The 16,216-nt window shown below is 43.4% G+C and overlaps 2 protein-coding genes across 4 annotated transcripts; both read right to left on the bottom strand.

Annotated features, from left to right (window-relative positions):
- Positions 1-3,998: 3,998 nt before the first annotated feature.
- Positions 3,999-5,381, bottom strand: RfC4 (replication factor C subunit RfC4). The gene has a single exon (XM_084588804.1). The coding sequence runs from the start codon at positions 5,221-5,223 to the stop codon at positions 4,210-4,212; it is 1,014 nt and encodes a 337-aa protein (XP_084444930.1). The 5' UTR covers positions 5,224-5,381; the 3' UTR covers positions 3,999-4,209.
- An 8,180-nt stretch (positions 5,382-13,561) lies between these two features.
- On the bottom strand, positions 13,562-16,098 carry LOC146203502 (uncharacterized). Of its 3 annotated transcripts, none has more exons than XR_014703888.1 (5): positions 15,754-16,098; positions 15,445-15,588; positions 15,149-15,295; positions 14,875-15,008; positions 13,562-13,755 (listed from the first exon to the last, which is right to left on the bottom strand). XR_014703888.1 is itself a non-coding variant. In XM_084588802.1 (5 exons), the coding sequence occupies exons 1-4, from the start codon at positions 15,755-15,757 to the stop codon at positions 14,991-14,993; spliced, it is 309 nt and encodes a 102-aa protein (XP_084444928.1). In that variant the 5' UTR covers positions 15,758-16,098; the 3' UTR covers positions 13,562-13,755; positions 14,875-14,990. The 3 variants fall into 3 exon arrangements, 1 of the variants encoding a protein (XP_084444928.1); XM_084588802.1 differs by having other exon boundaries at positions 15,445-15,584; XR_014703889.1 differs by lacking the exons at positions 13,562-13,755; positions 14,875-15,008 and having other exon boundaries at positions 15,033-15,295; positions 15,754-16,097.
- Between the last annotated feature and the right edge of the window lie 118 nt (positions 16,099-16,216).

The following is a 16,216-nucleotide window of genomic DNA, read 5'->3' as shown; positions in this document are numbered from 1 at the left end:
CGTAAGATGCCTCCTGCAGAAGAACTTCAACAAGTGCAAAGCTCTTTTAGACACATCGATTAGGGCTTGAGCGTCTAACCTTCAGAGGACAGCTTCTAGAGCAGATTCTCAATTTTTGATTGCAAACTCTTGAATGTACCAGACATAAACCACAAATGTTTGAAAACCCAAAACTGGAAGCAGTACTATGAGCGGAGGAAGGCTGAGGTGAAAAGGAATGTTATTATCTATTTAGCAATGCGATTATAAGAATGGCAAACCTTCAAAATGCACTTTATCACATATCAAGTTTGTTCCTTGGTAGTTCAGCTTCGCTGTATTTGAGTTGGGAGAATGGATACCTGAAGCTCCCAGTACCCGTTGCAAGAGGCGACTGGTGATCACTGCTCCTAAACGGCACTAAAATATCTGCAGGCAGTAAACGTTAATTGGTTTATAGGAAAGGCGCAGTAACTGCCACACTTCTCTGTGCTCTAAGGGAAGCTAAGAAGGTGGGATTGAAGGAAGAAAGTGCTGTATTGAAGGCCTCTGGAATAGTGTCAAGTACCTAGGGATATCTTTATTGTGCATCAAAACCACATAGCACATAGATGCATTAAGTTTCTCCTCCATCTAAATGCGGCTGGTGCCGCCAGCTTCGACCCCGGGTACTCTGGTTCAGTAGCTAAGCATCTTAACCAAATGTGGAGATAGGCATACCAAATTTTTACAGTTGATAAATGAGACAATGTAGCATTTTGTCTGGATCCTGAAATTTTTTATTGCGATGTTTTATTTTGTTATTCAAGCTTTCTTTCCTTACTTTCATGAGGTTTTTTTCAGCATTTATTGCGTTATTTATAAAGGTAAACAAATTTTGTGTGTAGTTGAAAGGCAGTCTAACTACATTTTAAAGAATTCTAAAGCAGAATCATGCAATTATTTCATTCAATAATATTTTATTTCCAACACTTCAAAGTCGCGCGTGTTTTATTCTGTGATCCTGAAAGACAACATAAAAAAGGAAAGTTACATGCACGCAACCCATATTTTCAAAAGAAAAAAGCATTACGCTATATTTCGTATAATCTGACCATTTTTATTACTGTTTCTTAATTCTATATGCATGGTTTTTCAACATTCTGTAAATTTTTCTGCCGTGAATTTAGAAATATTTTTTTTTCATGTTACGTATAGAGCGTAAATAAATATTATTTATGTGTATGGAGGAGCATTGAAGTAGCTAAATTTTGATATATGTTATGCCAGAGTTAGTTAAAATTTGCATATATAAAAAACCTTATTCATTCCAGCCTTGTGAGTAGCTATTTCAAAGGTCAATCAATTGGTGTTGGGTGGTAAAAAAAATAAAAAACTTGCTAAGAAATGAAATGAGCCCAAATATATGTGCAAAAACAACAACCGTAACCCTCTTGTGCAGCGTATGAATCAGAAATGGCTTAGAAGTAATGCAGGTGCATGAGCACCCTATGCAGTAAACTCATTTCCCCATGTCTGAGGCTTGTTATAGCCAAGAAACCGAGAGTTATCATTTCAGATGTACGCAATTAAGTTAAACCTCCATAGTATCAAAACTTATTAATGGCTTTCAAATATCTTGTTTCACTGTGCACCTTAATGTATTAGAAAAAAGCATAGCAAATTTCATTAAAAATATTTGTATATTTTCAAAAGTTTCAAACGTGACTAACATTGAAATATGAACTCCTTGAAAAACCAAAAGTGTTGCAAACCTACTGGCCTCTATGCAAAGCCATGTGCAGCTAAAACCTATCAGGCTCGTAGCTGGGGTCGAATCGCGGCCGCTTGGTGACGGAGGGGAAAAGCAAGGGGCCCGTGTGCTGTTCGATGTTAGTGCAAGTTAAAGAACCCCAGGTGGTCGAAATTTCCAGAGCACTCTACTAGGCAGCTCTCATAGCCTGGATCGATTTGGTACGATAAGCCTCAATAAACCAAACCAAAACCTCCTTACCCTGCAGCTTGTATACCTTTTGTTCCAATTTGTTTCTAATTACTAGCCAGCCAATCATCTGCCTTCAAATATTGATGGCCCCTTGTAATGCAAGTTACTTGGATGTGGTAGCTAGGTTCAACTGCAACATTCCTCAAAATATCTGCCATGCCTCTGTTTCCATCACTGAAGTGACATGCAGCATTATAGAATGATAGAGTCCAAGCAAGAAAATGGGCAAATGCACATGGACATTTTTACAAATTTGCTCTGAAGTCATACCATTAAAACATTCGACATTTTGGGTTTTCCCATGCAGGCACTCTGAATAGATGTCACTATACACTGGTTTTACTTTGTTGACGATGTTATTTGAAATGCCACCCCTACACATGTTGCACTCTGTACCCAGTGCTTTCATTCTGTTGAATGCACATCAACTTTAGGGCTGAGTAGGCACAGGCTGCATCTAGAGTGTGATCGGTCGAGCTGCAGTTGAAGGTGGCAAAAGAAAAAAAAAAAAACTAAGTTTTGAATGAAGCATGGCAAAGGCATTCTTTCTGCAAGATTTCTGAATAAAAGGATAGTTGAGACATCAGGAACAAAAATTTGAATTTTGCAAAAAAAAAAAAAAAAAAAAAAAGCACCTTCAGGGGTTTAAAACTTACATGGTAGTACTTATTTTATAAGCTAACATATTATGGCATTCGCAGTCTCCCATTAAATTTGACTTGCGGTTATCTGCATAGCCACATGCATCACACTTATTTTGAATAGCTATCAGTCAAAACTGTAACAGTTTTATGGTTTTAAAACAGTTTATTTTGGGTCACCTCGTCTCTATCACCTTCATTAGTGCGAAAGCACTAAACCAGAGGCTCAGAGGCTAGAAAAGTCATAACAATTCTCTGTACGACCAAAAATACTGTGATTTGGCATCAAAACTGTGACGCGACCATTCTCTGTGCAGCGTTCAGGGTCGAGTCATACCATTCCGCCTCCCAGTTGGCATCCACCTGCTAGTCAAGTTGTGGGCTAGTTTGCGACAGAGGTTCGGACAGACAATATATGTAGCCCCAATTGTACGCAGTTAAATGTAAGCGTGGGTGTTCACCGAGAAGAGAGACAGATACTGCACCTTCCTTTTCCCAGAAATCAAACCATTTAAAGACTTTTAAAACTTTGCCAAACTTTGTGCCAGTCTGTCATTGACAAACTGCCAATTAAAACCATTCCAAACGGTCCTTTTGCACGTCTTAGTAGGTTTAAGTGATGTAAACCCCAGCTACTTTCTATTAATGTAACTGCTATCCCAAAAACCCCATTATATTTCTGTATGCAGATGAAGTGCAGTTCTCTGCATAAAACTTATACAAAACTTACATGACCAACTCAACAGCTTCACACTTAAAATGTAGCCTAGTCCGTTACTGAGCAAATGTAAGCATGAAATGCAAGGAACTGCAGCTTTCAGTATTTCCATTTAGAGATTGGCAGCCTAGGTGGTCAGAATTAATCTGGTGCCCTTTCCTATCACAACTCTCATAACTCTTGTGCAACTTTGATAATTTAAACCTTGCATAACAAGTCATACCCTATACTGAAATTTCACTTCTAGTAGTAATAGGCAACTTTTTAATGTTGAAAGCTTTGTCTGGAATGATGTGGTGATTGGGTTATATTCCTATGCACTCATGTAAGTGCTCTCAAGAGTACACACTGTTAACATTAAAATGTAAATAGAGGACAAAACTTTGGCTTCCCATGGGCCTGGTTTTGGATTTGAATGAATGATGGTTGTATATCTTTGTGCAAGTAGGTGTAACTGATGCAAAATTGAGCTTTAAAGTAGTATTCATTTCATACTGTTGCTACGAAGACAAGATGATAACCTGAATCATTGCCTTGTAAAAGCCAGTGAAAGGGCGAAACCGGTTGACTTCTTGCTCCAGTTGTTTTTCTTTTTGCATAAGAAAGATGACAGTGCATTTGTCTCCAATAATACGTATTCGAAAATGGAACTGCACATTCCTGTTCTCAAATTATGAGCAAATTGGAACAAACGTTTCCATAAGTATACATTTATTCACCTTTCCATCCAGAGACATGAATAAATGAAAGTAAGAAAGGTGTGTGTTAGCATGATTTGGCACATGCAGCTCTTCATGTAGTCACTGCTGGTTGCACATCACTGCAGAAGGACGAAGCATGAGTGTACAGGAAATGCCAAACATAAGTAAATGACCACTGAAGCAATTTCAGTCGGATTTGCACTGGCTACTCTTCATGCACAGCCGGGCAAGCAAGCCAGCCATTTGAAGCAACGAGTGTACACCTTGCAGGGTTCTCATTTGGGTGTAGCCTATTTCTTTGATAAACTCCAGCTTGATATCATCTCGCATGTCATGGCTTTTGCAGACACGAAATATGTTCACGATGATGTCTTCGGCGGCGTAGCCGAGTTTCCACATGTGCAACATGATTTTGTACGCATTGTCCAGTTGACCGTCAACGCAGTGCTGCAACATGTCCTTGATTTGCTCCGGGTGCGGCTCGTCACATACCTTGAAAACATTTTGACTGTTCACATGTCCGAAACCAACCACAGTCGACTGGAGGTTGTTGATTGCCTGGCGCATGTCGCCTTGGGCAGTGAATACCAGGGCCTCCAAACCGTCTTCTACGTAGCTGGCATCCTCGCGTTTACATATGTCGAGCAGCTTCGCAAGGATCTGAGCATCAGTCAAGCGACTGAAGCGCACAACGGCGCATCTAGATTGAATGGGCTCGATGATTTTATCCGAAGTGTTGCATGCCAGAGCAAATCGAGTAGTCTTAGAGTAGATTTCCATCGTGCGACGCAGCGCTTGCTGCGCTCCTTCCGTCATACTGTCTGCTTCGTCGAGAATGATTATTTTGTGCTTACCTGGTGGAAGCGTCACTTTCTTTTGTGCGAACATCTTGATCTTGTTCCGAACAACATCGATGCCCCTGTCGTTAGAAGCATTCAGCTCCAGCACGGCTTCACGAAAAGAGGGCCCAAGGAGAATTCGTGCCAAGCAGAGGATTGTCGTTGTTTTACCAACACCAGGAGGACCGGAAAGAATTACGTTGGGCACGTTGCCTTCTCGAGAAAATATTTCTAGGCGCGCGATAGTCTCTTCGTTGCCCACAATTTCTGAGAATTTTGCGGGCCGGTACTTTTCCACCCAAGGTATGCAGTCTTTCTTTTTCTGGGCGCTCTCCAGATCGACATCCATCGCCTCTGCCATCGGAGCAAACGTTCCACGTAAATCACACTTAGTATATTTCGCTACTTGCACAGCGAGCCCACGAACGCAGCACCACACAGCACAAAGAAAGCGCGCCAAAGTGCGTTTGCAAGGTATATCGGTATATGTACTAGTGGCGTGAGCGGCGAGGCGCAGGCGAGCCCTTTTCTAACTGACGCCATGAGATGGCGCCACCGCAACTTTTCATAGTGAGTGAGGAGACTATTGACCACTTGGTTCTCGACTGTGCGGGCCTCACACCAGCGCCGACAGAGGGAACTACACTCCCACAGGCACTTGGCTTCAGTATACGCGACGCTTCTGATTGCGCAAGACAATTCAAAGAGGTGGCCAAGACCAAGTGCCGCTTGAGAGAGTGGTGGAAGATAGTGCGACCAAAATAGTAGATGAAAATGTTAATCTGTATCTATGTACCTGTAAGTGTTAGTGTGCAGTAGGTGAAAGTGATCCAGGCCAGGATATTGATATTGTTATAATGTCCACCCGTTGCAAAGGGGAAGGCCACAACATCCATCCATCCATCCATTCATAGTCACAGGAATTCGCGGAATTTTGAAAAGTTCGTCTGTTATCTTGGATTTTTATCTCATTTACTAATTAGAATCGCACATTTATTCCTTCTGGCTGCTCTCCGTCTGATAGTTACAATGACTAGCCTTGTTAAAGATCAAAACGCTTGTCCAAAAACCACGCCTATAGTAACTAAGCAAAGATAAACATTCCTACTGTCGCGTCGTCGGCCAAACTTCGACTTGCAGAGTGAGTTTTTGGAGGGAAATGCCATCGCAGAACGACAACCCGTCAGCGTGACATGCAGATCAAATTATCTGTGCGACTATTACTGCGGTTTGAAGGTCGAGACCCGCAAGTAATACCATGTATGTAGACACAGCCATTTAATATTCACACACTTTCAGAAGTAAAGCGTTTAAGCTAAATTTTATGCCGCATTTTGAGCTCATAAATGGTTTAGTGAAGTTGATGAGCTTATAATATGAGCTATTTACCACTATACTAAAACAGCTACAACGCACTGCATAGTGTTACAACTTACACGCAGTCCAGTTACCGTGGACGGACTTAGGAAGCCCCGTTGCCCATTTGCGTGGCGTTGCCACTCTGACAGAAACGACAGAAAAGAATTCTTGTCGACTAATGCAAAGTTGGGACGCAGTGCTATAGCTGGGAATCGTGATTTTATTACTTGTATAACACCACGAATGATCCTGCAAGAGAAATATTACAATATGAGATGCACGTACAGCTAAGAACCATTCAAAGTGTTACGCCAATACACGGCCGGTCTCGAGGGAGAGCGCGTTGCGCTCTCTCCCTCGAGACCGGCCGTGGCCAATACAACATCTATAGCTAAAATACAAAGTGGAAGTAGTTTAATTATGGCTCAACCGAGGTAGATGAGCGATATCTCCGTATAGCGTTTGTTTTTGGATTACTCACTGAGACCTTTTAAACGATATGAGTTACTCATAGTATTATTTTTTTATTTTTTAGATACAATTAACTAACGGCACTTAATTAGGACCTGCAATTAGCGTAGTTCAATCGTAATCGATATAAGCTATCCATCGATATATGACATGAAACTGCAGCATAAAGTTCAATATCGAATCACTAGTAACTTTTTACGAAGTATCTAAAGGTACGTCCGACGTATCCATTCGATTCTCGTAAAGATACGGCGGACGTCGATATACAGGCTCATGGCTATATGCACGTCGAACGCGGCCACATTCCGCTTGCTACGCGAATGAATCTTATCCTCTATGATATCAGCTAGCCGCCACTCTCGATGAGGTGCTACGAAGAGTGCATTCGTTCTAACATAGATCACGGTCTTCACTTAGGGTTGTGTACGGCAAGCATCGCTGTCACGCACATAGCTGCAGGCGATGCTACGTACTGCACCAGCTCCACCAGCTGGCATCGAGATACGCACATTCACGAGCAGCTTTCGCTTCGCACTAAGCTATCACCTCGATCTGCCCGTAATGCGAGCGAGCTATTCCTAGCATTTACGCTGTCTTAGGTCCTGCATCGACCTCCGAAGATCTAGCTTCGGCACAACCACGGCCGCTCGATGGAAGCGCACCCAGTGCGCTTCCATCGAGCGGCCGTGGCACAACACACACACACTTCGCCGTGCAGAACATTCGGCAGTCCAAAGTATGTATGTGAAATCGCATTTTGCTCGTTCCTCACATGTAGACCGAGGAAACAGGATGTTTCTAGCTAAATTCTTCGTTTAAATTCTGCCTCAGAGCCGTGGCAAAAGACATGCCGAATCTACTAGACGCCTGCGCTGCTACTGCGGCGAGCTTCACATCGACTCGTCGAGGCGAATACCTACTGCACCGCAAGAGTGCACAACCGGAAAGCCGGAAGCGCGAATGAACCGAATTCCCTGTGAACAGCAATGTTCTTTGGTATTTAGGGGAAGACTAGACTAAAGTGCTTAGCCTGCATCTTTTTCTTGTCGTTGAATTTTGCGTACATGTAGTTTAAACCCCCGCATGCTCGAGGTTGGCGTGACCCGACTAAACGGCCGCGCAGCTTTGCAACGATCGGGATCGATATGCATGCATCGCCGGACTTAGGTACGCGGTAGAAAATGTGCGCTGCACATTTCGTTGCAGAAGCTGACTCTTGGAATTTTGCAGAGTGCGCCATGCAAGTGATCGTTGCTACAACCACGCATCCATGTTCCAACGGCTGGCCCACCCTGAGGCGCATAAATGTTCAACCGTGGACGTATCAATGATCGAAGAGAGGACAGATTTTCACAATATTGGGCGCGAAATCGATAGCTACCAGTGCTCAGTGTTAGAGAAATTCTGCCTTGATCATGCGCAATTCAGTGTTTCAGGTGTGGTCAGTAGCTATAAGTTTGAACAGTTCGCCTGTCAAGTCAGCGGCGCCAGTATTGGACCGGCGGAGCGCTTTTCCACGCTACACCGCTGTCTTGCTAGAAAGCCTACCTAGGCGGCGTTTGACATTCAGCTGCTTTTTGTGGGCCCCGTAATTGAAAGCAACGCCTTCAGAAATGCGTTAAATGTTCAAAAATGTATTCTCTTCAACAGTTTCACTCCAGGCTGTCAAAGCAGGCGGACGTTGATAAAACAGTTGAGCACTCCACGTCTTCAGAAATCTGTAGAATCGCCTTCAGTTTGTAAAATGATTGGAATAGGTCACTTTCCGATCGCTGGGACATAGACCCTCATGACAGCGCTTTCACGTGAATAAGGACCACACCAGACCGAAAGCTTGTCTCATATAACATAGCTAACCAAGGTATACCTTACAGCATTGTGTTGATTTTTATGGTGCATAAGCGACTAATGCTGCCATGCACCAAGAACAAGGTTTAATGCATTTATTTTGTGTGTAATGGCTAAAATGTTCTTTAGGATGTAGCTTGTTTAGGAACATTTTAGGAAACCAAAAATGCAGGAAATTTGCACGTCTCTCCTAGGATCATGCTGGAATGGAAAGGGATCTGCTGCAAAATTGTACTAAATGTTTCCTCTTATTTTCTCGACTCTGGCACACATGTAAGATATGGTTTATTGTTAGTTCATCTCCACACTCCTTGCATATTGGTTTGTCCTCTTTCATAAGTATGAAGCTGTGTGTGAGGTGTGGGTATGTGTTTTGTGAAGATGACCTAAAATATGGCCTCCATGTTGTGTTTTTGATTACTGCATGATTTCTATTCCTTAATGACAGGTTTGACAAGTGTAGTTTGTAGTTTATTTAAATGTTTCAAAAATCCTGCCATTTCACTCTCACTTTTCTTTGTACAAGCTTCTTGGTATCTTCATGCAGCATATTCACCTTCTGTAATTTAGCATTGCGTCAAGGTAACCCGTGCTATGGTCTTTCCAGTTGTGATGTATGGATGCGAGAGTTGGACTGTGAAAAAGGCTGACCGCCGAAGAATTGACGCGTTTGAATTGTGGTGCTGGCGAAGACTCTTAAAAGTTCCTTGGACTGCCAGAAGATCAAATCAGTCGATATTGTCGACCATAAACCCTGACTGCTCATTGGAGGGTTAAATTCTAAAGTTAAAGCTCAGCTACTTTGGTCATCTGATGAGAAGAGAGGAGTCACTGGAGAAAGATTTGATGTTGGGAAAGGTTGAGGGTCGCCGGAGAAGGGGTAGGCAGCGAACGCGATGGTTAGATGGCATTCTCGAGGCATTGCAGATGAAGCTATGTGATGTTAAGAAGATAGTGAGATACCGGAAAGCGTGGCGTGACATGGTCCATAGGGTCACGAAGAGTCGGACACGACTGAACGCCTGAACTGACTGACAAGGTAACCTGGTTATTTCTTTTCATCACCTTTCAAGACAACTGTCCCGATTTCATAAAGTGTAGGGTTTCTGACGGCAGGAACTCCTTGGAAGTCATAGAAATAAATGAGATCCACAATCATGAGCTATCTAGGGTATGCATATACATGTCCATCGCTCAGTGGAATGGTGTCAGTACACTGTTAGAACAGGCCTTGTGGTAACAACAACCATTGTCTGAGGCGGTCCTTTAATGGGCATTGAAATGCTATGTAACTACAGGTACTGATAGAACTCTTGATCATGTTATGTGATGATGCGATCCTTGCATGCATATAGGTATACATTTCAGAATCTGTAGTGCACCACTTGACCATTTGCCACCAGTTTGTGTGAAAATGTATTTTTCATGCATGTTAACCAGTATTTAACAGATGATCCCTGTGCACAAGCCAAAAGTGCCACGAGCCAAATGTCACGAGGCCACAAGACATGGCAGGAGCTATTAATTCAAGCTTACAAAGTTATATTTGAAATATGTTCTGGGACGTTTCAGCTCCAATTAAGAAAGGTTGAGGCTTACAGAGGTCTATGCCAGGTTGTCTATCACCTAACAGGGCAGCCTACGACCGTATGCTAATGAGTATATCTGAGATAACAGAAACATGAATTAAGGAATTAGTAATTTTTTGTAGCAAAGGGCATGTAAATTAATGGGAATCCACAGTGGGATCTGCAGACAAGAACCATTAACGCTGGCACGCCATGCCCTTACAGGTGGAGATTAGGAGTCTCCCTAATTTTTTTTCTGCTCAAAGCTTGTCATTTCCTTCGTTCTTCCAGATGAGGAAGATGTGAAAATGATAGCATCGAAAATTCCAGAAACCATCGTTAACAAGGATGCTGATCCCAACAGCGTAAAAAGGAATTTCAGAAAAGATGGGTGACTAGTAATGCTGGCGAAAGTTGAAGCTAAGTGGAAAGGCATGAAATTGAAATGCAACATATGCAGAGATATGTTGCGAGACGACGAGTCTGTGGTGTGCGACATCTGTCTCCGTTAGTTTCATCAAGTCATTGGCCAAAGCAGATGGCGCTTGTGGTTTTGTGATAAGTGCAGTGTAGTAGCATAGATGCAACCTTGCCCATTAATAATTGGAGTGGAGTAAGTGCATTGTTTTGTTTTTGTAAGATGTTCATGGTTTCCATGCAAACATTATGAGAATTTTTTTCCTAGAGAATGTTTGCTGAAATGTGAATATAATGTGCAATAAAACTAGTGTTTTCTTGCTATTTACTTTTCCTTGTATACATTAGTTCTGTGAAGAAAACCACAGGCTAGAAGGAAATGTAATGGCATGAATTTTGATACTTGGCCCCGTTGTGCTGGCTCAGTAGTTAGAGTGCTTGGCTGCTGAACCCAAAGATGCAGATTTGGTTCCAGCCAGAGCAGGAGCATTTCAATAGAGGCGATACAATAGGCCGTCATGCACTGCGCGGTGTCAGTGCATGTAAAAGAACCCCAGGTGGTCAAAATTATACCGGAGCCCTCAACTATTGTGTTCCTCATAGCCGTAGTTATTTTGGGATGCTAAACCAGATATATATCACATCATACTCTGAGTAAGATGCTATTCATGGTCAGTTAATCATACACTAAATGATCAATTTTTTTCTGCATGGTACAGCAGCTGTTGCACAATTTTACTTTAGCCTTCATGAAGAATATCACACTGGCTCCACATGGCCTTCTGTTGACCCTTGATATGCGTCACAATCACACACCCGAGTATGTATTTGTCTAAAGGCACCTATGCATGCAAGGAGGGGGCCGGCCGTTACTTTCCATTTGTCAGAACTGAAATACACGATTCACATCATTTCTGTAATTCAACTGCCTGCTATTTGAACTGTCCAGCATTGATGCAAGTTTCAAAGAACTGCAATTAGCAAATTAATCCAAGCAGGAAACCATGCCAAGAACTTCTTCGGTTTCATTTTTAACAACTGTTTGAGAACTAAAATTAGCCAAATGTTGCAAAACATAGATGAGAGGTCACAAAATCTAAAAAACAATGCAGCCTGCCTGTGGCATGTAGGGTTTCACATCCTAAAGTGACATATGTAGCTATGAAAAATACCGTAGTGGAGAGCTCCAGACTAATTTGACTGCCCGGGCTTTGTACTTTGCGTTGACATCTTGCAGGAAACAGAAGCATTTGAATTTCACCTGCACCAAAGTGCGACTGCCATCACTGGCATTAAACATCACGACCTTGGGGCAAGTAGCCGAACGTGCCACTAAGATGTCGCAGCGTCTACGTACATGCTATACACGTCAACCTTTCTAGCATTAAAGCTGTCACATGCATGGCAGATATTCATGTTCAGCTTTGGACTGACAAATTTAAAAGTGTACTATTTGTATTTGTCTAGCATGAAAAACAAAGGAAACTAAGGAAAAACGAAAAAAAAAACAACGAACATATGTTGAAAAAGCACTAGTCATTAACACATAAAGCATATTCGTTCCTTTATTAATGATAAAGTTGCCTTCAACAATAGTACAAAGACTGAACATTTAGGAAGGTGCTGTGCCAGGCAGCTATTTTACTGAAACCTGAACCATTTCACCTGTAGTAATGCGCATCCCGGCGGTGTGATCTGGGCACTTATTTTTTGGTCCACTCCAACATGCGAAAACTGCATCATGTGCATTCCCATTTTCCGAGTTTTGAGCTCTGTAGTGCAGGCTAACAAATTGTCGATGACTTATTTTCGTCTGATTGTTGCACAGCGCGTGTAAATAAATTACCACCGCACCTAATAAACACTGACATGCACGTGCAACATCGCCGATCATAAACGGACACACTGATGTCCGTCCGGACATCGGCGCACTCATCACAGCACTCTTCGTAGTCTCACACAGCACTCTAGTAGGACGTAATCCGTACATCACAGCATCTCACGGTAAGCACAAACCACACCTCCAACAAACACGAATGACTCGATGCTTGGGTTAGAGACACGCCGGCGGCACCCAGCTTTTTCAGCGCCGCTTGTATATGTACTACGTAGAACTTGCAGCACCAAACCTCAATGCGAGCAGAGAGCGATGCGTTACGTGACGCATCTCATCACAGATGGAAGTGAAGAAACTTTGAAGAATCAAAACTACATAACTACATAACGACCGTCGTAGACGTTAATCCACATGATAACGAGGACCAAATGAGCGGGCGTGCGGGCCGCGGGCTGGCCGTCAACACCGCGATTACATGCGCTTGCGCTCTGGTCGTGCTTGCCACCCTGCCGCGGTCCAACTCGCGTAAACCTATCATCATGCCATCACGTAGTATATCACCCATTCTAGGCACTATTCTTGCCACTGTACTATTCTTTGTAATTTCACATTTCACGCATGCAGTATGTAGTGCATACTTGCACCTCGCACGTACACCTCATACCAACTTCGATTTGGCTACATATGGCTACCATGTTGTTGCTACAACTATAGTGCCTAGAATATACTGGCACTATCAGTATATTCTAGGCACTATACCCAAGCAAAAAAAAGTGTGTGGCAAAAGATAGGGCCGACCTTTCTCGCCGACCAAAAAGTGGCCGGCCGACCTTCGGCACCCGAATGAGGGCCGGCGTCGGGGATTGACACTGACCTAACGTTGGCCGATTTTAGGCAATCGACTACGGCCCAACCTTTTGGCCCGACGTGACCGACCACCTGCCGCACGTGGGCCTGCCGTCTGCCAGCGTTACTGAATGGTCGGCCGCTCGTCTGCCCTAGCATTTTGCTGACGAAAGACCATACGTCGGCCGGTTGCTTCCCGACGCCGGTTAGTGGCCGGCATCGCCCCTCGTGCAGGTATCATGCCATGCATTTAATATATCGTGGGCCATGCATATATAACGGGGTAGCACATACAAATGCATCAAGAAAAGCAGTAGCTTTTCTGATGCCATGAAGAAACAAAAGCTGCAGTATTTGGTGAAAAATTTATTTGTCAACAGCGTTCAGAAAAAGCTCGCGATTTGCTTTTTAATAAGCGTGGATATATGACTGCGCGTGTGCCACATATGGAAGATGGGCTTGAGGCTTGGTCTCCTTCTTTTGGCAGCCTGTCGATCACTTGATGTCTGCGACTGGTCGGATCTGCGGCAGGTTCCATCTTGGTCAGCTGTACGAAGACAAGTGTTTTAATGAAATATTTCCTTTTCGCCTAGACTTTTACATTGCAGGCAAATATAGGGTGAAAGGTAGAAAAAATAATGTCTGCTCACTGCCACCAACTGCACTATCACATCAATATATTTTATGCGCTTGACTTCATGCGACCCTACTGAAAACGCATTAGCGCAAAGCCGCAATAGGTAATCAGGATCCGTGAATCCGCGAGAAAGGCGCGATCACTTCGTTTTGCTGGAGTCATGATGTTGCAATTTGAAACCGTAGCGCAGTCAAACCTTATCCTCCCGAAGCGCGTTCTTGAATGCTAATGCTGCAATTTAATAATTCTAGCAAAACCAAGTGTCCGCGCTTGTCATAGAGCGCGTATGAGGGATTCCAACGCGGCTGAACAAACAGTTTCCGCGATATTTACATGAAACCTACAATAAGTTTATTCCGTAGAATACAGCTTAATTTTCTCAAACTAGATGGAACTTTTACAGCAAAAGCGACCGGATATTTAACGATAAGTCATCTGATTTATTTTCGTTATTTAACAACCGAGCATTATTTTAAAAATTCGGCTATTTAGACAGCCCAACTCTTAGAAGCTTATAGAACCCGTTGTAAATTTTTAAAGCTTGAAACAGGTTAGCTGAACACCTCATGAGCATGTAAGCACCAGGAAATAATCCGCACGATGAAAATACAACTGCTTGCCCAGAAAGCAAGCGCACAGAGCAAAATCAATGTGAAACGGCTCAGATCTGTGTGCATCACATATATAATTCCAAGATCCACAAAATGAACGCACTGGCTCACTTACCTTGCCAGCATACCGCATCACTCAATCATCAATTTTCACGTATAGACATCATTACAGCAGCAAAAAAAAAAAAAAAAAATAATAATAATAATAATAATAAACACGGCATAAACATTGTACTCAGTCCTGGCACGAGCTTGCTTGGCAGCAGCGATGATGCTTGTACAGCTTCTGATCGCTCCTATGGCGAGGGGTGCTGCAATATTTATATCAGTGATAGCATTTGACATTTAACTGGGTTGCATGCGTCCCATCGATGTGAGTCGGATAATCGAATTTTTCAAACAAAATCAGCGCTAATACCTGTCCGGCAAGTGCACCGCCATAAAGAAGTGAAAGGCCAGCGTTTTAGTGTAGAGGAGATCAAGGACTTCGGGCTTCGGCGAAACGAGCTTCCACTGTCGCAGCCAGTTTCCAGATCAGCTGATATCGCCTCCCTGCACGATCAGCGCAAGGCGCGCATACCAATTACAAAATATGCATTTACAGTAACAAGATGCGCATAAGTCTCAAAACAATACATAATTAGTTGCAGTTCATTATCGTATAGAAGAAAATCAGCGCTAATTTGACTTACCTGATGGGTATACATGTCAGTGCATGCACTTCGATATGAAGTGAAAGACGGGCGTTTTGGGGCAGAGGAGATCGGACCTCGGACTGCAGCGAAAAGAGCTAATTCCACCGCCACAGCATCGTTTCCAAGTCGGCTCAGCACGTCTTCCTGCGCAATCAGAGCGAAATGCGCACACATCGATTATAAAAAAAAAAAAAAAAATGCACGTAGTAACAAGATGCGCATATATATACGCGCTCCAGAAACAGTTGCAGTATATTGTCGTATCGAACAAAATATGTGCTAATTGGACTTACCTGATCGGTATAGTGAGTGTCCCTCCATGTTAAAAGGCGAGCATTTTGGGGCAGGAGATACCGAAGGACCCAGACTGCAAAATGAGCCAATTCTGCCACCGCAGCCAGCCGCAGCCTTGTTTCCAAACGGCTCAGCAAGTCTTCCTGCGCGATCAGCGCCCACACCAATTTTATATATATATGAAGAAAGATGCAAGGGGTATATAACAAGACGAACATATGCTCCAAAACAATACATTATTATGTTCAGTATAATATCGAATCTAGCAAAAAGCTCCTCTGATCAAGACCGAAAGATCATGTACTTACGCATGTTTTGGTGAACTTCGGCACGAAGAATCTGTACAAGCGGCTGCAATCATCAGCTGCATATATGGGCTGTTCTTTTCAAACGCTGACTGCACCAGGAGGTTGAGACAGATTGAATTTGCGCGAAATAAAAGCGGACGATAAGATTAGGCAGTACGCATCGCGCCCACACGGAGGCTGGCCGTCGACTGAGTGACGCCGCGGCCGCGCATCTTAGCTCGCGCGGGATGTGTTTTCCCGCCATTTGGACATGTGACCTCAAGAAGGGAGGAGGGGGGGAGAGAAGCTGCAAAAAGCAGCGAGAATCTCCCTGTGTGCGGTGCATGCAATTCTTTTTTTTTTTTTTTTTCGCGCTATCTCTCTCTGCTTCGGCATTCCTGTCGCCCCCGCGGTAGGGTGCCTCGATGCCTTTCGCCTCCCCGTGGTTCTTTCCGCTTTGCCGCAAGGAAAAGAGATGGGCCGA

Source organism: Amblyomma maculatum, chromosome 1 (genome assembly GCF_055883805.1).
Source record: "Amblyomma maculatum isolate TAMU_Amacu chromosome 1, ASM5588380v1, whole genome shotgun sequence".
NCBI lineage: Eukaryota > Metazoa > Arthropoda > Arachnida > Ixodida > Ixodidae > Amblyomma > Amblyomma maculatum.
Note: the sequence above shows the minus strand (reverse complement) of the source record. Positions and strands in the feature narration are given on the sequence as shown.

What these genes read in the sequence shown, in the direction of transcription:
- RfC4 (XM_084588804.1), bottom strand. Translation starts at nt 5,223, where the DNA reads ATGGCAGAGGCGATGGATGTCGATCTGGAGAGCGCCCAGAAAAAGAAA.
- LOC146203502 (XM_084588802.1), bottom strand. An exon ending in ACACTCACTATACCGATCAG is followed by an intron (nt 15,296 to 15,444) that starts GTAAGTCCAATT and finishes CTGATTGCGCAG; the next exon opens with GAAGACGTGCTGAGCCGACT.